The sequence below is a fragment of the Bos mutus genome, chromosome 6, assembly GCF_027580195.1.
Source record: "Bos mutus isolate GX-2022 chromosome 6, NWIPB_WYAK_1.1, whole genome shotgun sequence".
NCBI lineage: Eukaryota > Metazoa > Chordata > Mammalia > Artiodactyla > Bovidae > Bos > Bos mutus.
In genome coordinates, this window is record NC_091622.1 from 88,205,556 (window position 1) to 88,232,672 (window position 27,117).

Below are 27,117 nucleotides of genomic sequence, written 5' to 3' on the forward strand. Positions count from 1 at the left end.
TCATCCCCTTCTCCTCTCGTCTTCAATCTTTCCCAGCATCAGGGTCTTTTCAAATGAGTCAGTTCTTTGCATCAGGTGGCCAAAATATTGGAGTTTCAGCTTCAGCACCAGTCCTTCCAATGAACATTCAGGACTAATCTCCTTTAGGATGGACTGGTTGGATCTTCTTGCAGTCCAAGGGACTCTCAAGAGTCTTCTCCAACACCACAGTTCAAAAGCATCAATTCTTCGGCACTCAGCTTTCTTTATAGTCCAACTCTCACATCCATACATGACCACAGGAAAAACCATAGCCTTGACTAGATGGACATTTTTTGGCAAAGTAATGTCTCTGCTTTTGAATATGCTGTCTAGGTTGGTCATAACTTTCCTTCCAAGGAGTAAACATCTTTTTATTTCATGGCTGCAGTCACCACCTGCAATGATTTTGGAGCCCCCCCAAAATAAAGTCTGCCACTGTTTCCACTGTTTCTCCATCTATTTGCCATGGAGTGATGGGACCAGAAGCCATGATCTTTGTTTTCTGTATGTTGAGCTTTAAGCCAATTTTTTCACTCCCCTCTTTCACTTTCATCAAGAGGCTTTTTAGTCCCTCTTCACTTTCTGCCATAAGGGTGGTGTCATCTGCATATCTGAGGTTATTGATATTTCTCCCAGCAATCTTGATTCCAGCTTATGCTTCATCCAGCCCAGTGTATGGGGAGTAGGGGTACGTATTAGATTTGAATAGAAATCTAAAATGTGTATTTATGTTTTGGCCTCTGCTGCTGGAGAAAACATTTGCTCAGAACAATAAAATGAGCTTTTGGTTCTAACTCAGTTGCTTTGTCCTTCACATTTTCCTTTCAATTCTGTTGCAGGATCTGTGGACTTTGCCTGATTTTGGTGTAATTTTAAAACATATTAACATAAAGATCACAGTAAGATAAAGTATAATTCAACATAAAGGCATTTAACAGGAAAATAATTTTTTATTGTTAAGAGGAAAGTTCGAGTAAGATTAAACTGTTTGGAAAACATATGAGCCAAATTATATTTCATAGACATATATAAAGGAAAAAACTTTTTTGAAACATTAGGACTAACTAACACAAATACAACAAAAAATTGGAGATTTTAGAACAGTTCTACCTCTTAGAAAAAACCAAGTTAAGCAAACAATAAATAAAGACACAAGGTAGGAACTTTTCTAGTCAAAGCTACCAATGGCTTCCATGGTGTAAAATCAGTTACCTGATTTCTCTTGTGAGAATTTGACACAATAGATCACTGCCTTTTCCTTGAAACATTTTTCTTGTTGGCTTCTGGATTTTCCTTCAATTTTATTGATTGAATCTCCTCAACATTTTTCACTACATTTTCTGCAATTCCCTGACCTCTGAATGCTGCAGTGTCCCAGAGTTGTTCTTCCCAAACATGAAATTACTCTCTGAGTGCTAAGTCATTTCATTGCCTGACTCTTTGCAACCCTATGGACTGTAGCCCGCCAGGTTCCTCTGTCCATGGGATTCTCCAGGCAGGAATACTGGAGTGATAATCTCATATAGACTTGGTTCATTCATACCATCTAAATATTGACAACACATATGTATATCTCCAACCTGGATTTCTTTTCCCTTAATTTCCAGGCTCTTGTGTCAGCTTCCTCCCTAACATCTCCATGTTGATAATGCGAAGACAGTTCAAACTTAGCACAGTTTATACTAAACTCCCAAATCTATATCTCCCTCTGTCTGGTCCATCTTTCTGGTTACTCAGGCCAGAAACCTTTGAGCCATATATGGTTCCACTCTTCTGCATCATCCCTAGAATCAATCTATGAACAAAACCTGATGACTCTACTATCAATGTACACCCCAAATTTGACTTTTTCCCAATACCACCAGTGCAAGCCACAGTCCTGCCACAGAGGGATTACTGCCACAGCTTAATTGCTCTCCTTACAAGGTACTCTTGCCTCATTGCCAACTCAACGTGGTAATTGTAGTGATCTTTAGTTGAAGTACAGCATAACACTTTTTCACTTAAAATTCCTAGTAGCAGGACTTCCCTGGGGTCCAGTGGTTAAGACTTTTCCTTTGAATGCAGGAGGTGAAGTTTCAGTCCCTGGTCAGGAGCTAAAATTCCACATGCTTCAGGGCCAAAAAGCAAAGACATAAAACAGAAACAATGTTGCAACAAATTCCATAAAGACTTTAAAAAATGGCTCATATCATAAAATCTTTAAAAAAAAAATCTCTAAGTAGCTTCCCATCTCACTCAGATTAAAGTCTCTATAATGATTCTGCATGATAATAGCTTTCTGTTCTTTTCTCTTTCTTCTTTTCCACTGAGTCTCTTTGCTCAGGTACAGTGGCCTCCTGGATATTCTTCAAGTTACCAATTAATTTCCAATTAACTTGCCTCTGTGATTCTTTTTGCTTGGAAATTGTGCCCTCAGATATGTGGGAGACAAGCTCCATCACCTCCTCAGGCTTCTACATTGTCATCTGCTGGAAAAGTCTTTCTTGACTGTCCTATTTTAAATCAGATACCTATCCTTATTCTCCACTCCAATTATCACCCTCTCATATACAGTAGATTTTATTTATTTTCTGACTACCCCCACTAGTGTAAACTCCATGAGGACAGGGCTTTTTCTCTGTTTTGCTCACTTCTATTATTCTCAATGTAAGAATAGTGCCTGGAACATAATAGGCATTAGGTCACATTTGATGGGTATATAGATGAATACACGTGCATGGGCTGTATTCTCTTACATGGTGGTAACCTAGAGGAGTCACTAGCTCCATTTTCTAAAAGTCACACTGAGGAGAAGGAGAAGCATGGGTCTGAAAAATTGACATTAAAAACATAAGAAACCACTGAGGAGGTTAAAGATTCTTAAGGTTTGGTTAGGGTATAGAATGAGGATGTGTTGGTGTCTTGTGGTTACTGTAACAAACTACTGCAAACTGATGGCTTGGAACAACAGTTTTCTCTGTCTCACAGTTTTGGAGGCCTGCGCTCACTGCCAGGCCAGTGCTTCCCTGAGCTTCTGGTGGGTGCTGCAGCATTCCTGGGCTTGCATTCTAGTCTCTGCTTCCATTCTCCCATCATCTTCTCTCTGTGTGTCTGTGTCTTCTCCTTCCTCTTCTCTGTCTCAAATCTCCCCTTGCCCTTCTCTTAAAACCATCTCTCACTGGATTAGACCCAGATGGGATAATCCTCAAGATCCTTAATTTAATCATATCTGCAAAATCCAAACATTTGATGTCTACAGGATAACATTAGGATAGGACTAATTTCCTGCTGGGCTACAAACTGTTGAAAGCAGCTGAGTATAGAGTGTGTGTGCATGCTGAATCACTTCACTCCTGTCTGACTCTTTGTGACACTTTGGTCTATAGCCTGCCAGGCTCCTCTGTCCATAGGAATTCTCTAAGCAAGAGTATTGGAATGGGTTGTTATGACCTCCTCATGAGGATCTCTCTGACCCAGGGATTGAATCCATGTGTCTGATTCTTTGCAACCCCGTGGACTATAGCCTTCCAGGCCCCTCTGTCCATGGAATTCTCCATGGACATGCCCTCCTCTAGGGGATCTTCCCAACCCAGGGATCGAACCCAGGTCTCCCGCATTGCAGGCAGATTCTTTACCATCTGAGTTACCAGGGAAACTCGGAGTATAGATCAGTCACTTTTAAAAAAATGACTCTTCCAACCTCTCCCTACTGCCTCAGGACTGGAGGATTACTGTACAAAGAATTTGTCTCTTCCCAATGATACTACTTTCAAAGAATTAAGGGAGATTTCAGAAAATTGCTTGATGGTATAAAATTAAATTGATAATATATAATTGTAAGATATCTGGAAATTCAGTGTTCATGAACTAAGTAACATACTTCTAAGGAACTCATGAATCAAAGGAGAAATAAATAGGGCATTATAAATATTTTAAATTGAATTAAAATGAAAATGCAACATATCAAAATTTGTGGGATATTATTAAAATATCACTTAAAGAAAATGTATAGCACCAAAGTCACTCTGTTTTATAATTTATAGCACTCTGTTGTCTTCAGTTAACATTTGTTGGAGGAGAAAGAAGATCTCAAACCAATGAATGCAGCTTCCACCTTAAGGCAAAAAGAGCAAATTAAAACAAGCCAAATAAAGGAAGTAATGGAGATCAAAGCAGAAATCAATAAAATAGAAAACACACAAAAACATAGATAAAAATCAGTAAAGCCAAATACTGGTTCTTTGAGAAGATCATTACTGTTGATAAATCTCTAGCTGGATTTTTCAAGGAATAATAATAATAATAAAAAAATCCTGAACTACTAGGACCAAGAATGAGAGAGGTGACATCACTTCAGATATCAAAATAATAAGGGAATATTTTGAAAAATATTTTGTCAATAAATTCGACAACTTAGGTGAAATGAACAAATGCCTTGAAAGATACAAACTACCAAAGCTCCCTTAAAAATTAAAAAAAAAAGATAATTTGATTATTTCTATATCCATTAAAGAAATGTAAAATTTGGTTAAGATCATTCCCATAAAACTCCGGAAAACTGGTGAATTCTACTAAACACTGAAGGAAGATAGTATACTAATTCTATACAAACTCTTCCAAAAAGCTGAAGAGAAGGGACCTTGATTCTATGAGGCCAGTACTACCCTGATACCCTTTTCCTGCCATGTGAGGTCAGCACCAGATTTTGGCAGCCTGCAGCCCTGAGGAGAGCTCTCACCGGAGCCAGATCAGGCTGGTATCCTGATCTCAGATTCCCAGCCTCCAGAGCTGAGAGGAATGAACTTCTGTTGTTGATAAGTCCCCCACTTTATGGTGTTTTGTTATAAGCCCCCCACTTTATGGTGTTTTGTTATAGCAGCTTGAAGTAACTTAGACACTGTATTGCTTCTGCCCTGTTCTCCCTTTCTCCTAGATAACAGCTTTTCTCAGTGCTTGGTTATCCGTTCTCTTCTTTATTTTTAACAGTTAAGCAAATATGTATATAAATAATTTTCCTATTACACCATTCTACCTCTATTACATAAGGGGTTACATACTTGCATATATTGTTCTGTACCTTTTTACACTTAAAAATATAATCTTGGTGACCACTTCATATTATGCATACGTTTTTCCTTCAATTTTTAAGCAGCTGCACAGAATTTCTTTGTGTGATTAGGGCTATAGGTTTTTAATTGACCTTGTATTGACACTTGGATAATTTCTAATCCTTTGCTAAGGCAAATACTGCCACAGTGAAGAAGCTAGTGCTTTGGTTGTTTAATCATATTGGTAGCATATTTTTAGCGTGTGTGTACTTAGCTGCTCAGTTGTGTTCAACTTTGCGGCCCCATGGACTGGGGCCCACCAGGCTCCTCTGTCCCTGGGGATTCTCCAGGCAAGAATCCAGGAGTGGGTTGCCATGTACTCCTCTAGGGGATCTTCCCAACCCAGGGATCAAATCCAGGTCTACTGCATTGCAGGTGGATTCTTTATTGTCTGAGCCACCAGGGAAGCCCATTTTATTTTTATTTTTTTAGTATAGGTACCTGTCAGAAATTTTTTCTAACAAATTTCTAAATTTCTTAAAAAAAAAATTTTTTTTTTTACTTTACAACATTGTATTGGTTTTGCCATACATCAACATGCATCCGCCACAGGTGTACACGTGTTCCCCATCCTGAACCCCCCTCCCACCTCCCTCCCCATACCATCCCTCTGGGTCATCTAAATTTCAAAGGATAAATACATTTATTTTTGTTGTTGTTTAGTTGATAAGTCGTGTCTGGGTCTTTTGTGACACCATGAACTGTAACCTGCCATGCTCCTCTGTCCGTGGGATTTCCCAGGCAAGAATACTGGAATGGGTTGCCATTTTCTCCCCCAGGGGATCTTCCCAACCTGGGGATTGAACCTGTGTGTCCTGTATTAGCAAGCAGATTCTTTACCACTCAGCCACATGGGAAGCACATAATTTTTTAGATATTGCCAAATTCTCTACAGGTATTGCACAACCATTTTGCATTCGTAGAAGCTCTGGATAAGAGGACCTATTTCTCCACTGTTTTATCCTCAAAGTATGTTGTCAAACTTTTAGATTTTTACCAATCATATAGGTGAGGAATGGTGCTATGGTGTTGCTAGATGTTCATTTTTCCTATTATGAGCATCTTTTTTAGATTAAATATCCTTTTAAATGTTTTTTCTTTTTGCATACCATCTGTTTATATCATCTTGCTATTTTTCTATCAGATTGTTGGTATTTTTTTCTTTCATATTTCAGGGTCTCTTTGTATATTGATAGATTGCAGCTATCTTTTCTCAGTTTCTCCTCTGCATTTGTGACTTTGCCTATAATGTTTTTCCATATACAGTCTTAAAAACTTTTTTGGGGTAGTTGAATTTTTTACTGCCTCTGAATTTTGTATCATAGGACAATTGTCCCCATTTCACTTGTGTTTCTTCTAGTGCATTTACTCTCCCCACCCCCTTTTAACATTTAGATCTGTGATCTATTTGGAATTTAGTGCATGGACAGGCATTTGAACCTAATTTTAAAATTTTAATTGTATGTGTCTTTCTCTTGATTGCCTATAATACACTGTTTTAATTATTATGCTAGTTTAGAATGTTTTATTATCTATTAGCGCTGCTTTGCTCAGCCATTAAAAAGAATGAAATAATGCCATTTGCAGCAACATGGATGCAACTAGAGATTATCATACTAAGTGAAGTAAGTCAGAAAGAGAAAGACAACTACCATATGATCTCACATATATATGGAATCTAAAAACAAAACCGACCAACCAACAACAAAGCTTAAGCTCATAGACACAGAGAACAGATTGGTGATTACTGGGTGGCAAGGGGAGATGCACAAAGCAAATGAACATGAGGGTCAAAAGCATAGTGACTATAGTTAATAATATTTTACTGCATATTTGAAAGTTTCTAGGTCTTACAAGTCCTCAATATAAAAAAGAAAAAATTGTAACTATGTATGCTTATGAGTGTTGACTTATTGTGGTCAGCATTTTGTAATGTAGACAAATATTGAATCGTGTTGTATACCTGAAACTAACACAATACTATATGTCAATTATACTTCAATAAAAAAATAAATTCTAAAATTGTGAAAAAAAAAAAAAACACCCAGTGTTTTTTCTCCTTAGGGTTTTTATAATTATACTACTTGGCCATCCTTCAGTCCATGTATAAATGCCCCAGCTTCCCAGTCTCTGGCCAAGACAATTCTAGGAAACCATCTTCCACTTCTCAGACAGGGTTACACCCAGCTACCTACATGGTTACTCTTCTCATTAACACCTCCTTTATTAGCTTTTTCACTTCTTGGTCTCACTTCCTCATCTATGCCTCCTTCAATCATCTTCAAAATAAATAACAGGTCTTTGGAGGTCTGCTTTTGGAAAATGCAAACTAAGAAAAAGTCATTTTTAAATTTTGACCTAGAGGTAACCACTGAGACCTGAGTTTGCTCTCTACATGTGTGTGGTGGTAGAGAAAGAGAGAAGGAAGTGGTGCCCGCTGACTGACCTGTTCCGAATGCAGCTTTCTAGCTTGTTGTCCTGATTATCGCCCTATATAGCCAATATTGCTCTTTAGACTCAGAGCTTCTAGGGAAGGTTGGTCTTATCTTCCATATTTGGAGCTCAGTTCCTTCTTATTTATTTTCTCTATCAACTAGATCCCATCTGTGCTAGTTTCAGATATTTTCTCAAGATTCTGAATATTCTGCTGGATATCTCCCTCTTTTTTCCCCAGTATCCTTATGTATATGTATGTGTCTATATAGCTAAAGCCAGACTTCTTAGGCATGTTTATCTGAGTAAGTTTCAAAGTTTGTTTATCGCTAACAAGGGAGCTAGCAGTTAGATAATTCCAGGCAAATTCAAAATGACCAGGAAGAAAATTGGTTTAAATACAATAAGCTTTTAACTCAGCTTTGACTGCTCTTTTATTTCATACAGTCACACACACAAAAAATCACATTCCTATCGGTGATGGGGGGTTAAACTTGTGAACTAGATGAACTGGAGCCATCTTCACAGAAGTACCAGGCGTGAACCAGTAATCAGAAGTCATAAGTAACATAGCTGAGAAGAAAATGAAAAGCAAGTTGATGTAATAGTTGAATAGTTGAAATGACAAAAGGCTGTTTAGAGGTCAGCATGATCAGTGACATTTACTGGTTGCAACCAGAGGCTGACCAAGCCAGTTTCAGAAACCTCAGTCTTTCTCTCCCCACTTCTTTTTCTCTATTCCACTGTTTACTTATCCATCTGTAAAGGTGTCTTTTTTCTTCGTAATTAATGTAATCTATGCAGTTATAGTTTAAAACTGTAAATGTGCCTTTGTCTAATAATTTCTCACCAGTAACTTTGGCATCCATTCATGAAACTGATTTAGATCAGTTGCTACTGTGAGAGTTGCAAATGATTATTTACATTTATTAGTTGATCTTCTTAAAGAGAGAAGAGCTTTTGTTTCCTCTCCTATTATTTTAATTTTGTATTGGTATAGATTCATGGAATTTTAAAACAAAATTCAATGTGTTATAATGCATTCCTTTCACTATTTACTTTATTGTCAAATTGTCCCATTGATTTCTATTTTCTTTTGACATGTCGCCATTCGTTTTTGAAACTTTCCTTAGTTTTAGAAGTTCAAGATTCTTACAGTAGAGAAGAGTGTTTAAAATGTGATGGAGGCACAAAATGGGCTCCAAGGGCACCAAATAGCTCCCTGGTAGCTATTGTTTTTGTGTCCTTTTAGTGGCCATAACTAAGAGAAGAAATAGATTTCTTCTTTTATATCATGTACTGAAAATATTTCCTTATTTAGGATCATGATCTTAGTATAGGTTCCCAGAATTTGAGTGACTGGTTGAAATAACACAAACATCTTTTTTATAAAATTTAAAATGTATGTATTTTTAAATGGAGGATAATTGCTTTATAGAATTTTTTTGGTTTCTGTCAAACATCAACATGAAAAACACAAACATCTTTAAGGCTATTAATTCTTATAATAAACTTGATCAGAAACTTTTATTTTGTGGGTACTTGCTTTGCTATATGTTTACTGGAATAACATCTTATTTTTCCCCTAATTTTATCAAGTATATAAAATTATTTATTGCAAATTCAACTCCTTTTGATTACCAGAGAAATTCAGCATCTTTTTAGTTATGCTTCCTCTTTGGTGAATTATTTATTCTTGTCCTTTCTCTTTTAGCGTTTGCAATAGTTCAAGATTTTTTTTTTTTTTGGTTGTCTGTTTGACTAGGTATTGTGCATACTTAACCTGTGGACTTCTTTTTCTAACTCAATAGATTTTTCCAGTGAAACACTGAGAGAATTTTTTTCCTGGTTAATAATTAGCAAAAAATTCTGCAGAGTGATCAAATAAAAATCAAATATGAGGTATATGAGAAATAGGTTAAGCAAGTTACTTTTTTACTAATAGTGTCAAAGAATAATATAAAAACTTGATTTTCCTCATTCATGTTACTTTTCTTTTGTGAATGTGATTTCTTAAAAAAATGAAACAGTTAAAACTTACAGGTTTTGTTATTTTCTTTTTCTTTTTGACTGAATCCCTAACCTTGCCCACACAGCCTCAAGATGTAGGTAAGAAATTTCCTTGTCTATCCTCTAAGGAATGACTAAATTGGGCTAATTTCTAATTTTTAACTTCGGTTTCTTTCAGTTTAAATTTTCACTTGCTTTTTTTCTCCCTCTCCCTAGTTTACATATACTGATCAGATACCCTGATCTAACCTTTCCAGATATTGTATTTTGGATCATATTACTCTATCTACTGACAGAGACAATTATCACACCCAGCAATCAGTCACCAGCATAATGGTAATATAAGAAGTGTTGCTGGGAGATATAATTTGGATTTGAAACTATTAATGTTTCTTGCAAATATGTGTAGTGTATGGAAACAGTGGAACATTAGACATGAGTTGAGATTTTACTGGAACTTTGGTCGTTCGTTGTATTTCCTAATTATGTGGTAAACACCTTAAGAGTATGCAGACCCTGCTTCTTCCAACTGTACACACTTGGCAAATTTTTAAATCCCTGCAAGCCTGTACATTTCCTCAAGCCTAGCCGAAGCAGCGTCAGCCTGGAGGAAAGTGTGACTTTTATATTTCTTCTACTCAAAGAGGGAACATTTTGAACTTCACCTGTTCGGAGGTGTTTTTTTGTAATCCTTCTGGCCTGAAAGGACCATCTTTTTGCAGTTCACCAAGGTGCTGTAAGTGTTACCATGCCCTGAAGTTGTGGATGATGTCTTAATTTGGTATCCCCTACAGTGCCTGCTGGGGCTTCCCTTGTAGCTTAGTTGGTAAATAATCTGCCTGCAAAGCAGGAGACCTGGGTTCGATTCCTAGGTCAGGAAGATCCCCTGGAGAAGGAAATGGCAATCCACTTCTGTATTCTTGCCTGGAGAATCCCCATGGACAGAGGAGCCTGACAGGCTACAGTCCTTGGTGTCACAAGAGTTGGACACGACTTAGCAACAAAACCACCACCACCACCACAGTGCCTGCTAGTGAGCCCAGTCACAGGGCTTAAAGAAGGATAGTCATTTTTGAGTTTTCCTTCTCCTTTGCCCCTTATAAACATGCTTTAAAAAAAGTTCTGTTGATTTTTGACTCCTATATTTTTGCATTCACATTTTCCTTTGCACTTTTGTTACTCCTACCAAAATTCACGTCCTGCTGATTTCTCAACAGGACAGTTGCAAAAGTCTCCTAATGAGCGTCTTGATTTCCCCCTTTCCATCCATTCATTCTTACGTCTATTTGACAAATAGTTCTTGTTACTTTCTTTTTGTTGTTGTTGTTGTTTTATTTATTTTTTAATTTAATTTTATTTTTAAACTTTACAATATTGTATTAGTTTTGCCAAATATTGAAATGAATCCACCACAGGTATACATGTGTTCCCCATCCTGAACCCTCCTCCCTCCTCCCTCCCCATACCGTCCTTCTGGGTCGTTCCAGTGCACCAGCCCCAAGCATCCAGTATCGTGTATCGAACCTGGACTGGCGACTCGTTTCATACATGATATTATACATGTTTCAATGCCATTCTCCCAAATCTTCCCACCCTCTCCCTCTCCCACAGAGTCCATAAGACTGTTCTATACATCAGTGTCTCTTTTGCTGTCTCATACACAGGGTTATTGTTACCATCTTTCTAAATTCCATATATATGCGTTAGTATACTGTATTGGTGTTTTTCTTTCTGGCTTACTTCACTCTGTATAATAGGCTCCAGTTCTATTTGTTAGGTACTGTGGGAGATCCCAGAACATCAGACATACCATTACCTGGCTGGTATTTCTTAGTTTGGAGAAATGATGATATTACGATTCTATATAAACATTTTCAGTGGCTCCTCATGGTTCCTAGTTGAGGCCCAAACTCCTCAGCTTTATATGAAAGGCACACATAACCTGGATCCAGGTTCTTTCTATCTGTGGTTCCATTAATTTTCTTTATGACTCACTTTCTCATCAAAGTGGAAGATTAATTGATTAATTAATGTTCCCCAAACATCCCAGGATTCCTTACCTTTGCGCTTTACTCACATCATTCTCTCCACACAGAAAGATGAGCTTCCTTACTTCTCAGCTAGCTGAAACCTTGGACATTTTTTAGGCCAACTTATATACCCCTCCTCCTATAATTCTTTTCTGGTTCTTCACCCAGAGACCATAGGCATTCCTGTTACATGTTGTTGTTGCTCAGTTGTTCAGTCATGTCTGACTCTTTGCGACCCCATGGACTGCAGCACGCCAGGCTTTCCTGTCCTTCACCATCTGCTGAAGCTTGCTCAAACTCATGCCCACTAAGTCAATGATGCCATCCAACCATCTGGTCCCCTGTCATCCCCTTTGCCTCCTGCCTTCAATCTTTCCCAGCATCAGGGTCTTTTCTAATGAGTTGGCTCTTCGTATCGAGTGGTCAAAGTCTTGGAGCTTCAGCTTCACAATCAGTCCTTCCAACGAATATTCAGGATTGATTTCCTTTAGGATTGACTGGTTTAATCTCCTTGCAATCCAAGGGACTCATAAAAGTCTTCTTCAATACCACAGTTAAGAAGCATCAATTCTCTGATGCTCAGCCTTCTTTATGGTCCAACTCTCACATCCATCCATGACTCCTGGAAAACCCACAGCTTTGACTATATGGACCTTTGTCAACAAAGTAATGTCTATGCTTTTTAATATGTTGTCTAGTACCCACTTTACTGTAGAATATTATATACATTCTACATTGGATTACAGTCATGTTCATGAGTCACCTGCACTATGAGAGTATTTAGGAACCCAAGGTCCAGGGGAGATGTTTTAGTTATCATTGATTGCCTCATAGTAACCAGTGCAATACTTTGAAAAAGTAAAGACTCCATAAAAATAGCCTGTATGAACAAATACAAATGTGTTCTGATAAGTATATGCTTATTGGAAAGGAACCAGTGGTGTTAGACTAGTTCAGAGATCACCTAAATATCTGTGTCATAATTTTGGCTAGTATCATAATTTTGGAGAAGGCGATGGCACCCCACTCCAGTACTCTTGCCTGGAAAATCCCATGGACAGAGGAGCCTGGTAGGCTGCAGTCCATGGGGTCGCGAAGAGTCGGACATGACTGAGCAACTTCACTTTCACTTTTCACTTTCATGCATTGGAGAAGGAAATGGCAACCCACTCCAGTGTTCTTGCCTGGAGAATCCCAGGGACGGGGGAGCCTGGTGGGCTGCCGTCTATGGGGTTGCACAGAGTCGGACACGAATGAAGTGACTTAGCAGCAGCAGAAGCATCATAATTTACACTACCATCAGCATGCCTGGCATCTCTTGCTGGGCGCAACTGTAGCATTATATCACTTAACAATGAAACTTCATACTACTTTTCTAGTCATACCTGTTATCTAGCATGGAAATGGTGCTTGTGTTTGATGGTTGTGGCTGGGGAGCCATCAATAGTAAATATAAAGTCTAGTGAGTTTGAGATTAATTCAAGCCGATTCAATTTAATGAATATTTTTAAGCACATAATCAACTGTGATTAAGATGTAATATTTGGCTCATATGATGTCTCTTCTTCATATTAAATATGCTATTTTTTTCTATATCATTTTTTATTTTATACTTTTAAAATGTATTACATATAGTAATTTATTGGTAAAATATTAAAATACCAGGATATATAATAACTTAAATATCTTTGCTTTCAGATGATGTCAGAATCACCCAGAAATTTATAGATGATAACATTGGATATATGTGAGTTCCTCTAAACTTGTTTTGATGATGATGGTGCTTATATAAGCATATCTGATATATTCTAGAATTATTAATGCTAATATATTAATTAAATATATGCCATTAAAAAGTGAATACAGTATTAAAGAAAAATTCAGATGAGGCAATTGAATTGTCAAGAAGTTATAAAACTTAGAGACTTCACATTTTGATAATTTTCTAAGGTTAGTCAGCAAGTGGGTGTTCCTATGAGATTTTGGTTGGACATAACTGGAAATTCTGCAGGTCATCATTGTGTACTCTGTGTGGACTATTGCAGCACCATCATTGCATTTGCTCAATATATTCAGGAGGCATCCTTTGAAGAAGTAGAAATGTTGGTTAAAGCCATGACAGAATACAGAGATAAATGCTTGGCTGACAGGACACTCCCAGAATGTTCAAAATTAGCTGTAAGTACATTGTTTGCATTTCTTAAACAAACAAGCTTATTTGTCAACACTGAGAGAATTTTTGGCTTGAAAATATAGAGGGATGCTCTATGCTCTTGTTGTTACTTTGCCTGACTTCAGTATTTAGGATAAGGCCCTTTCTTAGGAGAGATGCAATTCTGTGTACTGATGCACAGGAGGGCTTGACTATGAGCTTGCAGTCCATGCCATAAGTATTCAGGCAGGAAGACTAAACCGATAGCTTGGCAAAGTGCACAGAAGTAAAGTTACTTTCTTTACCTGCCTCTCAATATGTACTCTACTGTCACACCCCCTTTTCTTGGCATCCTCCCAATAGAGTAACCACCTGCATCTCTAGAAAGCTATTACTAAACATTACCGCTAAATACTTAACCAACCCTTTACACTCTGACCCTGTTACCTAGAGAGAGGGAAAAAAAAAAAAAAAGCCACTATGTAAAGGAGGTGTAGGCAGAAGAGAGATAGGAAGAGGTTAAGGGGACTCAGGATAGGATAGAGTTTCCCAAAGCGTAGGATGGTTGTCAAGGCTGTGGGTAGAGATGCTCTGCTGGTAATATTGGGAACATCCTGGAATCTCTTTCTCAAAGAGTGACACTCAGCACTCATTGTTTCCACTGTGTCATCTCAGAAGCCTGCAAAATGTTGCAATGAATAAAATGTGTCTTTTCCTTTTCTGTTGTCCAGAATGAGGTTTTACTGGAAAATATATGTGCCATGGAGGGACTGCCACAAAAATATAACTTTTCACACTGCTGCCGTAAGGTCGACTTTGAAAGAAGACTCTGTTTCTTCCATAATAAGAAAGCTGATATAGGACTTTTGCCTCCTCTCCCTACTCTGGATCCTGAGGAGAAATGCCAGACTTACAAAAATAACAGGGAATCTTTTTTGAATAAGTAAGTTGAATTTTAGTAGAAAAATCATCTAATTGAAGAATTATTCTTAGGCTAAATCCAGTATCTATTCCAAATGAACATAGCTGGGTTTATGGATCAATTAGTTTATTCAACATGCATTTGTGTGTCAGATTCTGTGGTCATTGTTGAGAAGATGAACAAGATATGAAACCTGCTTTCAAGGTCCTTTCAATAATGATGTGCATTTTCTAATGGGATAAGCCCCAGAACCCAAGTGTGTGCATGGTACAAAAGCAGTACTGCAGGAAATATATGGTCTTTCAAAAGGGAAGGTGCAGCTTTTACCAAAGATAAATATTAAGTCAATGGATGTTTAGCAGTGCAATAGTTTCAGAAGCAGAGACTTTTTCTGGAAAGCTTAAATCACAAAGTTTTCTTTTTACATGTAAGTGATTATGATCTCTGAATCTCAGATGGAGTCTGTATAGGTAGCTGTTCTTTGAGCATGACAAGGAGAGCTGCGGACCATCTGGCATCATGGGGAAGAAAAGAGAATAGCCAGGGTCTTGCATTCATGATTAGAACTGCAATCATCATTTTTATTTGGGAGTTGGCAACTTCAGTGGTATGACATTTTTGGAGACTCAGTAATGTTGCCTTCCTCTGAAGCCTTCAGTAATGGGAAATCCTTCTTCCTCTCAACTTTACTTTCACAACTTGATCTTATCTTTTTTAATCTTCTCTTTCCCTTCCCTTGCCTACCGTTCCTTCACTTCTTTCCTGTTTTTCCCCCTTCCCTCCTTCCTTCCTTTTGAAGTTATGTTTATGAAGTTTCCAGAAGGAACCCCTTCGTTTTTGCTCCTACACTTCTAACTGTTGCTGCTCGTTTTGAGGAGATGACTAAAACATGCTGTGAAGAACAAGAAAAAGCTAACTGCTTTCAAACAAAGGTGGGCATTCCATTTATTCCATTTACTATTATATATATTCATTCCATTTAACAAAGGTAGGTATTACACTTATTAAAAGGACAGGGAGTTACCCGAAATTGTAGATCTTTACTTAAATTATAGCAAAAGAGTTTTTTTTTTACCACTTATCAGCCGTTCTCTTGTCACTTTCACTGTTGTTTCAACCCATTCACCACCTGCTGACTGATCTAAATGTCTTATTACTTGAGACCTTTGAAAAATTGCCCATTTCTAGGGTCTCTCTTCTGATTTTGTCTTCCTTGTAAATTGGAAGGAAACACTAATGAGTAACTAACCAGGGTAAAAATTACATTTTATCTTCTATCTTGGACAAGTCCTAAACCATATAAGTGAATCATCCTGGGAGACAGGGACAAGCTTACTGCACTCTGTACTTCCTAGCAAGTGTAATTTAGTCATCAGGAAGACTGGCTCTGCCTTTATAATGTGCCACACATTTATATTTATTTTGATATACACATTTCCTGAGATAAAAAACCCCATAGGTTTTCTATTTCTGAGGAAACATTGGGATTGTTTGGCTGACATGTGGTTAGGAAATAAGAGAACAGTGGGATTTTTCCACTTACTTCAACAGAATTTTCTCTTTATCCCTCAGGCAGAACCTTTCATATACTATTTAAAAGCATTGTCTTCTTATCAAAAAAATGCCTGCAGGGCACTTATGAAATTTGGACGACAAATCTTACAATCTATGTGAGTTTTATAATCTGTCTTTTGTTTCTATTTGTATTTTTTTTTGTTTGTGCTCCATTTTTGTTAAATTATTGATGACTTTTTATTTATTCTCTTCTTAGATCCTCAGGGGTTTTGAGGTGGGGGTTAATCTGCTTGGATTGCTCAGAACCAGGACATTAGATCAGGATGAGAGAAGCCCTGAAAGGTGGGGAGACCCCAGAGAGAAAGAAGGCTACTTCTGAGTTAGGTTTTGGTTAGTTGGGAATCTGAATGGGTCTGGGAGTTCCCAATCAGAGTTTTAAAACCTCCCAGTGCTTTAGACATGACTTATCCATCCATCTTTGACTTTAATAACTAGGAAACGATCTTCTAGGGATACATTTTATTTCACATCTTACCTAGCCAAAGAGCAATGGTACTAGTGCAATGTTTTGTGAGAAATTCTGAGATTTCAAATAAATCAGTTAAAAAGGGTGCTGTGATGAATTATCTATGCCTGCCATGGACTCACAAGAAGAAATGGTGGTCCTTAAAAAATATGTTTTGCTATAACAATTGTGGAAGAGGGCATACCTTTCAGGCCTTTTTCTCCCCCTAGTCCTAGAACTAGAACTCAAAATATCAACCTAGGATTTTCAAAATGATCATGTGGGCCAAGTAATGTATAAACAGTTATTTGGAAAAGCGATTGGTGAACAAACAAGGATACCAATGCTTACTGCAGCTACTTACACTGTATTAGCAGAGAACTTCCTTTTGTCTATTTGCTGTTCAAGTTGTTTTAGTGGTTTATCAATTCTGCTTCCAGAAACATTGCTATACTTAGTCAAAAATTCCCCAAGATTGGATTTAAGCAACTTACCTCCCTTCTAGAAGATGTTTCTTCCAAATATGATGGGTGCTGTGAAGGGGACGTTGTGCAGTGCATCCGTGGCAGGGTAAATATTCTATAAAACCAAGCAAAAATGGTGATTTCAGGGGGGATATTTTTTATTCTTAAGTTGCCTTAATGTGTGGCTACATACCACAATATAATCATAATGTTTATAAATTGGGAATAACAGATAGCACTACTATATATAAAACAGATAAATAACAAAGACCTCCTCTTTGGTACAGGGGGCTACATTTAATATCTTGTAATAGCTTCTAAGGGAAATGGAAAAGAATCTGAAAAAAAATAGTATGTAATCTCTTACATGTATGTTCAGTTATATATATATATATATATATATATATATGACTGACACTGACACACATTGTAAAACACCTATACTTCAATAAAAATTGTTAAATAACATGAACCAAATAAAACTTAAAAAGAAGTATTAACAAATGAGACCAAATAAAGCATTGGAGTTCTTAATGAATGAGATTGCTTTTAGATTACTTAGTTGATTCTATTTTATGTGACTAAATGCACATGACATAATCCCCAGGAATTATAATTTGTGAACATTTATTCAGCCAGACTAAAGTTTTCTTTAATATTGCAAATACTCTTTTAGAGATATTAGAAATTAACAGTAAAGCTCAGAAAATGACTGGTGATCTTTATGTTTTTAAGAGTTGCTTTCTCTGAGTTTCTTCAGGATATTAGGAACGATCTTTTCAAATAAGTGAATATGTTCATTTAAAATAACTCTTATTGTAGTCTTTAAAGTGATTCTCTAAGGACATATACTGGTAAATATAATAGTGACCTAGCTGAAGTTGTTCATGTATACGAAGGTAACACAATTAAAAATAATCCTGATTTCTTAGTTGAAATTAGTTTTTTTTTAGTGATTTTTTAAATTAGTCTTACTGTTTTAAATTCAAAACAAAACATCATGTTCATTAGATAACTTGAATTTTGGAGTATGAAGATATATACATTTTATTTCAAGCAACGGACAATAGATGTCCCCAAGAATTATTTTGTCCTTAAATTTATTGCAATGAAAAGCAGTCTCACTCACTGTTTATTTGTGTATTATTTGGTCACTTATAGGGATGTTGGTTTTATAATAGTGAATATAATGTACTGAATTAGGATATAATTGAAGAGTTTTCTTTGAAGTTTGGAGCTGAGACTAAGGGATCATATTATATTTTTAATATCCTTTTTTCTGATGGCTTTATGTAGAAATAAGAGCAATTGAATGGTATATTTCATTCAAAACAGAAATGAAATTTCAGACAATAAGTGATGTATTGCCCTGAATAATGATGGCCTTAGGTGAGATGTATATTTGTCTGCAAAGATGGACTCCCTGGTTCTATGTGGTTTGCTGGAAACATGGTACAGACCTCCATTCCAGTTCTCATCTCAGCCTAGAGCTCCATCTCATTCCTCACCTTCAGTGTTCCCCAGAGGAAGATTCCAGGTAGGGGAACAGCTTGAGCAGAGTCAGAGGGTCTGGAATAGTCCAGTGCTTTGATGAAACTCATTGTAGTTCATGTGAAGCTGGAACAGAGAGTAGGAGAAATATGCAGACTCATTCTGAAGAGTCTGGAGGAAGAAGCAGGGGTTAGACCACCTTTAAGAAAATTCCAGCTAATATGTAATAAATTTATGAGTCTATTTTTCATAATTATATCATCTAAAATCCTACGAAATCAAGCTTGCATTAAAATGAAAGGTCACTGTATTAAATCAATACAAAATTTAATTAGCATCAAATTAGTTGATGAAACAGTTCTTGATATTATAGATATGGTTGGTTTTGCATTCCATTTATGAAGGAGAATCTAGCCCTGAAGAACTTATGGAAATAAAGTCATTTCTCATTCTTATTTGATACAGAGCAAGGTTATGAGCCATATTTGTTCAAAACAAGATTCCATCTCCAGCAAAATCAAAGACTGCTGTGAAAAGAAAATACCAGAGCGTGGAGAGTGTATCATTTACTCCAATAAAGATGATAGACCAAACGATTTATCTTTAAGAGAAGCAAAATTTATTGAAAGTGACAATGTGTGTGAGAAACGAGATGCTGACCAAGCGAACTTCATGGCTGAGTAACATACCTCTATATTGACATTTATAAGGCAAACAGAAACTTATGACTTGATCTATTTTGGCTAACTTGGGTGGAAGATATAGGAACCATTTAAATCATTGGGTATACCACATAATTTTTGAAAATCACGGTTTTAGATTGTAATCTTTTTACATTATTTTAGAAATTGCAACTGCATATGACAGTGATGGCTAACATTTATTGAGTACTTGATATGTGCCAGACAGTGGGCTAAGTACAGATTATCTATTTTAGTTTTCACAGCAGTCATGTAAAATAAGCATGAGTTCTCCCAGTTTTCAGAAGAGAAAACTGAGGTACAGGGAAGTTAAGTAATTTGTTTAAGATTCACAGTTAAAATATGGCAGACTAAGGATATGATCCAGGAGGTCTGACCTAAGAATTTGCAGGCTTATCTGCCACACTCTCCCCTGCCTTCTCCCCCAACTCCCACCACTGTTTAGCTGACTTGGAAGCAAAAGGACTAGATTTGAATCCTGGTAGAATCACTGGGACAAGTTAACCTGTCTGTATTTTAGGAATTGTATATAAAATTCATACAAGAATATTCAGTCATTCAAAGTTTGGCAATAATAACTCTGGGTTGACCAAAAAGTTTGTTCGGATTTTTTTTCTGTAAGATGTTATGGAAAATAAATGAACTTTTTGGGCAACTCAATATAATCCAGGGGCTTTACCAAGTTAAACAGGGGTTTTGCCTCCAATAAGCTTTCATCAATAGAAGTGTGATGTGGAAAGAGACAGCCTCATAAATATATGAGTGCAAGAAACACTCTTTAATTTCTGAAAGCACTAGACCATAGGCAATATGGGGATAGAAGAGGAAGTCCTTGGGAACTCTGAAAAGTCTTGACGGGGAGGAGGTACTTGAAGAAATGCTGATAATCTGGATAGAAGAGGTAGAACACTGATAGAGGTGTGAAATGCATGGTGTGTATGTGGTTGTGCTAGGGTTTCTGGAGTGAGAGAAGAGGGTAGGGAGAGGCACATGGGGTCAGATCATCCAGATAAGCTAAGTAACAAGATGCCACCGAAGGGTTTTCATTGAAGAATAAGGAAGGACAAAATCACTTTTGTCTTTTAGAAACTTCATCTGGAATGAATCCCAGTTTGGGGCTTAGGTGGTTGGTAAGTAGTTTTCAGACTCAATGAGATGGGAAGTATGGGGGAAGGTTTGTGGGAAAGAGAAACTATTTATATTTGACCACATTGATTTCCCAGGTGGCGCTAGTGGTAAAGAACTTGCCTGCCAGTGCAGGAGGTGTACGAGATAAGAGTTCAATCCCTGGGTTGGGTAGATCCCCTGGAGGAGGGCATGGCAACCCACTCCAGTATTCTTGCTTGGGGAATCCTATGGACAGAGGAGCCTGGTGGTCTACAGTCCATTGGGTTGCAAAGAATTGAACACAACTGAAGCAATTTAGCACACACACATTGACTTTGAGGTGCCTGTGAGGTAATGCAGTGGAAATATCATAAGAGGATTTTATATATGAACCTGGAATTCTGGAAGGATGTCTGGATTGAAGATACAGGTTATTGAATACTTAGCCAAATTTTCAGTGCTTCGCATCTGTCAATCAATTTAATTTTCAAAACAAACTCTGTGGTTAGAATACTTTCCTCAATCATCATTTTGCAGGCAAGGAAACTGAAGCACAGAGGTTAAGTAACTTGCTCCAAAGTCACACAACTAATATTTGGTGGAGTGAGGGTTCAAATGCAACCACTGTGGCTCCAGATTCCTGTTCTTATAACCACTGAGCTCTATTGCATCTCATGAATCATGGATGCTCAGTCAAATTAAACTAAATCATTGATGCAGTGCATGTCACTTGTACCTGACATAGACTTGCTAAATGGAAGCAGTTTTCATCCTTATCCTCATTTCTCATCATCTCCATCATCATCACCATGACAACTACGATAGGGTAGGAAACATGGGGAGAAATGATAGAGCAGCGATGAACATGCTGAACCAGAAACAGCTTACGATGCAGTTTTTCTGGATGCCAATATTTGATGCAAGACCTCGGTGGATCTGCCACGCTAGGGGTTTTCTTCCAGGGGTTTTTGTTTACAATATTTTGGTGGTGAGATTTTAGGTGCAATTTTATTTCTGAGGAAAAGTTCATGCCTTTTATGAAATATTAAGGGGAGCCCTTGATTCTTTAAATACCACTGCTTTAGAATATGAGACTGTATCTCACAACTGGGACTGAGAAGGTAAATGGAGAAGAGGAGAGATGTCAGAAAAGCCAAGATTAATCAAGAGAAAAAGGCTACAAGACAAAAAGAGATGACAAAATTCCCTTGGACTTGAAAAACTTTTGTGACGTATGACTCTCACAAAACATAGATCATTTTTACTTAATTTGAAAGAATAAAGATGATATTTCTATGAAGAAAATTGTAAATAGCACAGGGTAGTTAAAGAAAACAGCTCTCTTGAGAAAAGAGTTGGCTTGGTTTAAAAAGAATGAAGTAGGTGTCCTCTAGGACCTAGGTTCAAATTTTACAAAGTGAAAGTGTTAGTTCCTCAGTCGTGTCTGGCTCTTCCTGACCTATGGACTGTGGCCTGCCAGGCTTCTCTGTCTATGGCTTCAGGAAAGAATACTGGAGTGGGTAGCCATTCCCTTCTCCAGGGGAATCTTCCTGACCCAGGGATTGAACCCAGGGCTACCTGCATTGCAGGCGGACTCTACTGTCTGAGCCACCAGGGAAGCCAATAGCCAGGTGCTTTACTGGGCTGAGGCAGTTTCCTCAGCTGTGAAACACTACTTATCTCGAGGGCTAAGTGAAGTTAAATGAGACAGTGTTTTATAAAGGCTAGGAAGCCAATCTTTGTCTCCTATGCCCAAAGCTTGATCCAATGCCTCGCACCTACTAAGGGCTTAATAAGTGTTAGCCTCTTCCTCTCCCTTTCCCCCTTTGTCCTCTAATCACACCCACCTGTACCCTTATAATGCCTCACTGAGGCCATGGAAACGACTGCCAATGATTTGGACCTGCAGGGGTGATTACTCCCATAACTGACAAGTGACAGGATGAAGTAATGGGCAAAGTCTGCTCCACAATCTTTCCCCAGGTGCACCGGGAGTGAGGAGAAGCCATATTCCCCAAATCTCAAGATGGAGGTTGAATGCATTTTCCAACAGAATTATACTTGATATGTATTTCCTAAAGTATTGGTAGCATGATCTACTATTTCTGATGATTTATGGATAAAATTATTTTAACAATGAATAATAAATACCTCTAACCATTCTATCCCTCCAAGTAAAAAACATTGCTATTTTAAAACATAATATGGAAGAAAATCTTTGTAACATGGTCTCTTTTGTCAAAATGTCCTCTTAAGCCACTCCTCTGCCAGAGAAAGATGAAAGAGGATTTGAAGGCAGACTCAGTAATAAAAGGTCTCCCCAGAGTAAAAGATAGCAGGATTTGAAGTTCTCTTTCTTGAAGTTCTAATGTACAATATATTTTACACATCACAGGTTTCTTTATGAGTACTCAAGGAGACATCCAGAACTGTCCACACCAGAACTGTTAAGAATTGCTAAAGTGTATAAGGATCTCCTGAAAGAGTGTTGTAACATGGAAAACCCTCCTGAGTGTTACCGTCATGCGGTAGGTTCCATCCTAGTAGGCTCAGAGAATTAAACAAAACAGCAAACACTTAAAAACTATCAAATTTTATTATGGTTCAGAGGGTAGAAAATGTGATTGATCAATCTGAGTCTATCTAAAATTCAGTGTAAGCTGATCACTGCGAAGACCAACATCATCTGGGTTACACATAATGTTTAGAACTATGAATCCTGTGTGTTGAGGTAAAAAACTCTTCTGATTAAATATTTATATTTTTATTTATGTGCTCTTGTGTTTTCTTGAGCCATCTTGGATTTTTTATGATCATAAAAATAATAAATGATTATTAAAGATGATTAAGAAATTACTAAAAGTTATAAAGGAAAAAGTAAAAACTTTCTGATTTTGTCCTCAATAAATACCTTTAATTAACATTTTTTCATCTTTTCTATGCATATATGAATATATTTATATGGATGTTTACAAATAAGATTGGGATATTATTTTCCAAAGAAATTTTTGGATTTATTTTTATTTATTGTCATAAAAAACATTTTACATTATTAAACAGACTTCAAAAAATTCACCTTATTTTACATGATGGTATTCCATTGTAATAATATATCTAAATGCTCTCCTCCTATATCTTTGACATTTTGGACATTTATTTAGCTTTTTAAAAATTTTATAAGTGACCCTAAGTATCTCATTTCATTCATCTCTATTAATAGTTATGACTATTTTCTCAAGATAGATTATCAGAAGGAAAATTACTACATCAAAATATATAGATTTTAAAATAAAAAATAATTGATACAAATGACTAAATTGCTACCTGGAAAGTTATTACCCACATATATGTTGAAAATCTTCATTTCACCTCCACCTTCACTAACACTGCACATGAAAATTAACTTTGCTAAATAGTGACTGTGTTTTAAGAATTTAGTTGACTTTTGTAACTTTTTATTTTATATTGGGATATAGTTAATTAAAAATGTGATAGTTTCAGGTACATAGCATAGTGATTCAATTAAACACTTAAGAATATATTTTATGATGGAGCTAAGCTTTTCCTATATGATTTTAGCTACTGTAGTCATAATTTCCTGTGAACAGTTTGTTCACATCTTTTACTGATTTTCTTGTTGAAATTAGTGTGTTTTTAATATCCATTCATATGCATATTTATGTATTACAGAAATTAATTATTTGGCATTTTTGATTTGCTTCTCATTCAATTGATATGTGTTGCTTTGCTTTGCTTAAAAAATTACCCCCACTTGCCAAAAATGCCAGTTTATACCCATTCAAAATTGAGCAAGAAGTAAGAATACTTGAGTTTCGTCCAGCTTTGCCACTGTCCCTAATGAGGAGGTCTGTTCCTGATCCTTAAATGGAGCATAGTGCTAGAAAATTCTTTTTATTTCATGAAGATACAATTCATCCTTCAGCATCCTTCCACTGGTGTGTAGTTTTCTCCTTGGTGGCCACTTAGCTGGTGTCCAACTTTATGCTATGTGAGAGTTTGTCAAATATTTGAAGACAATTACTGGAGGTTTTAAATTCCAATTCTAAATGATTAAAAAGATGGTATAAAAAAGATATATGTGATTAAAAGATATGTGATTAAAAGTGTTCTGTAGCAACACTTGCCTATTGGGTAAGTCTAGGCAAGTCCCTTGACTTCACAGGACCAAATGACTTCTCTGGCCACTTTAAAGGGAAAATTTATATGATCATTGTCAGAATCAGATTTGAATTCCACTTTGTAGACTTTAAAGCTCTATAAAATATACAAGGTAATGATGAAAATTTAAATTTCTGCATTTTGGCAAATGCCATATCTATATATCTATCTATAATTAAAAAGATTCAAATTCTAACATACATTTATAGAAAACTACCCTCAACTTGTTGACTAATTTATGATAATGATAGTTTGAAAATACTATGTAAGTATAAAAAAATAAATTAGACAAGTCAACATCAATCTTATGATTAAATTTATGATTAGATAAAATTTTCAAAAGCATGGTTGTTCTTATTTTCAGGAAAGTAGATTCAATGAGACAACAGAGAAAAGCCTCAAGATAGTACAACGAGAATGTGAACATTTTCAGAATTTGGGGAAGGATGACTTGAAATACCAGTAAGTTGTTCAAACAAGCAGGTTAACCCTGGTGACCAGGATAAAATAAAGATGGCCACAAAGTGTCAAAAATTTAGCTCAGCCCTTTTGTGATGAATTCATAAATTCTGGGAAAGAATAATATCACAAGAGTTAAGAATTCACATCGAGCTGTCATTTTAAAACTTTATCAGAAATCAGGCTAGAAATGGAAGAAATATAGGATTTTGGACAAATTGATTATCTAATGCTTTAGTTTTTGTTTAGACTTATCTTTTTTACTCTCAACACAGAATTGCTGGATTTTGCCCCATTTCAGGCATGGGGAATGAAATGCAGCAAACTTCAGGTTTTCTGTTATATTTTCTCAAGGAAAAGATGCTCTTCCCAAGATTTAAGCCCATCTTATGGAGTTTAAAGAAATAATTTTGAATTTGCTTAACACTTTAATATTTGTTTTTTAAGTACTTTGTGAATATTCATGAATAATATGAAATTTTTTCTGAATTTTTAAAATTAATTACCATGCTAATGTATTATACATTGAAACCAAACATCTTCAAAACAAAACACAGTTTAAAAAATATGTTTTCACTATTTCTGCACTTGGGTTGTTAGCTGGGAACTCAGCCCATGAAAGATCTTTGTTTCTTGCTTCTTTCATCTCAGATTATCTTTTTCCAACATGTATTTATTAAATTTTCCCTTTGAAATGTTTATTCACAATGCAAAGGATTTCAAGTAGGATTTTACATACTAGCTAGCCAAGATACTTGCTGCCAAGGTGCTCCTATCATCACAGATGACACACAATGGGCAAATCTGATAGTTTCTGAATTGTCATGAAATTAGAAGGAAGCCCATATGCAGAGATCTGTAGGAGGCAGGATGCAGGAAAATGGCGGGTAAAGAGACTGATCTCTACCATTTTATGAGAGAGCTAAGATTCACATTGCCCTTCCATTGGTTGTCCCTAGCCTTGCAGGGTTGGGGTTTCAGGTGGTTTATCAAGGGAAGATGAGCTTCTGCTTTTGTTCAGATCAGACATATGCTCTTTCAGCTACCTCATCAATCTCACGAAGCTAGTCCCCCAGCTCTCCACTGAAGAACTGACCTTTCTTGGCAAGGAAATGGTGATGGCTTTGACCACCTGCTGTACCCTGAGCGAAGAGTTTGCCTGCGTTGATAATTTGGTGAGCCTGGCCCACATACCTGACTGTTCCTAAAAAGAAAAAAAAAAGGATACCTGCATTCATTGATTTATAAGTGATTGTCTGTCTTCCTCTCTCCATTATTTTTAACATTGTTAAGCAAGGAATATCAAGTTTTATTTTTAGCTATCTGTGTCAAAATCCTGAAGAACTAAAGAGAATGTCTTGAATAGTTGGTTGGGGGTCTCCAGATCATCTTTCTTACTTCTTTTTTTTTGACTGCACTGAGGCTTTGTTGCTGCATGTGAGCTTTCTCTACTTGCAGTGAGTGGGGGCCACTCTCCAATTGTGGTGTATGGGCTTCTCATTGTGGTGGCTTATGTTTTTACAGAGCAGGGGTTGTAAAGCATGGGCTTCAGTTGGTATGCATGGGCTTAGTTGCCCTGCAGCATGTGGGATCTTAGTTCCAGGACCAGGGATCAAACCCGTGTCCTGTGCATTGACAAGCAGACTCTTAACTACTGGACCAACAGTCAAGTCCCATTTCTTATTTATACTAGAAGTAATTTGTTAGAGCAAATGACTTGGAATCATAGTATTGTTTCAGGATGACGGAGAAAACTTCATAATTTTAAACAACACTATAAATTCTCCTTGTCCCACCATGTCAGTAAGAGAATTGCTGCTTCCAGTCCAGTTTGGGTTGGGCATATCTCTTTAGGTCTGGGGTGGCCCATATGTGGGGGATCCCAGGAGGGGACTAAATCTAAGGGTCACTGTGTCCTGCTGATGCTTTCGGTTAGCTGTTTGCAGCTCTCAGCTCGAAGTCACAAATTTGTATATACATTAAGCTTAATCTACATGAATTTAAATTACTATGGTTTGAATTTTTGTTATAATGCCAT

General features: G+C 36.8%; 1 protein-coding gene across 1 annotated transcript in view; it reads left to right on the forward strand.

The window, feature by feature from the left end:
* Window positions 1-9,565: 9,565 nt before the first annotated feature.
* AFM (afamin) overlaps window positions 9,566-27,117 on the forward strand; it is a 79,230-nt gene continuing 61,678 nt past the window's right edge. Inside the window, exons 1-11 of the mRNA XM_070371897.1 lie at window positions 9,566-9,653; window positions 13,283-13,331; window positions 13,630-13,762; window positions 14,468-14,679; window positions 15,458-15,590; window positions 16,231-16,328; window positions 17,119-17,248; window positions 19,099-19,313; window positions 22,837-22,969; window positions 24,985-25,082; window positions 26,122-26,254. Coding sequence (XP_070227998.1) covers window positions 9,566-9,653; window positions 13,283-13,331; window positions 13,630-13,762; window positions 14,468-14,679; window positions 15,458-15,590; window positions 16,231-16,328; window positions 17,119-17,248; window positions 19,099-19,313; window positions 22,837-22,969; window positions 24,985-25,082; window positions 26,122-26,254 — 1,422 coding nt within the window. The remainder of the gene's footprint in view (window positions 9,654-13,282; window positions 13,332-13,629; window positions 13,763-14,467; window positions 14,680-15,457; window positions 15,591-16,230; window positions 16,329-17,118; window positions 17,249-19,098; window positions 19,314-22,836; window positions 22,970-24,984; window positions 25,083-26,121; window positions 26,255-27,117) is intronic.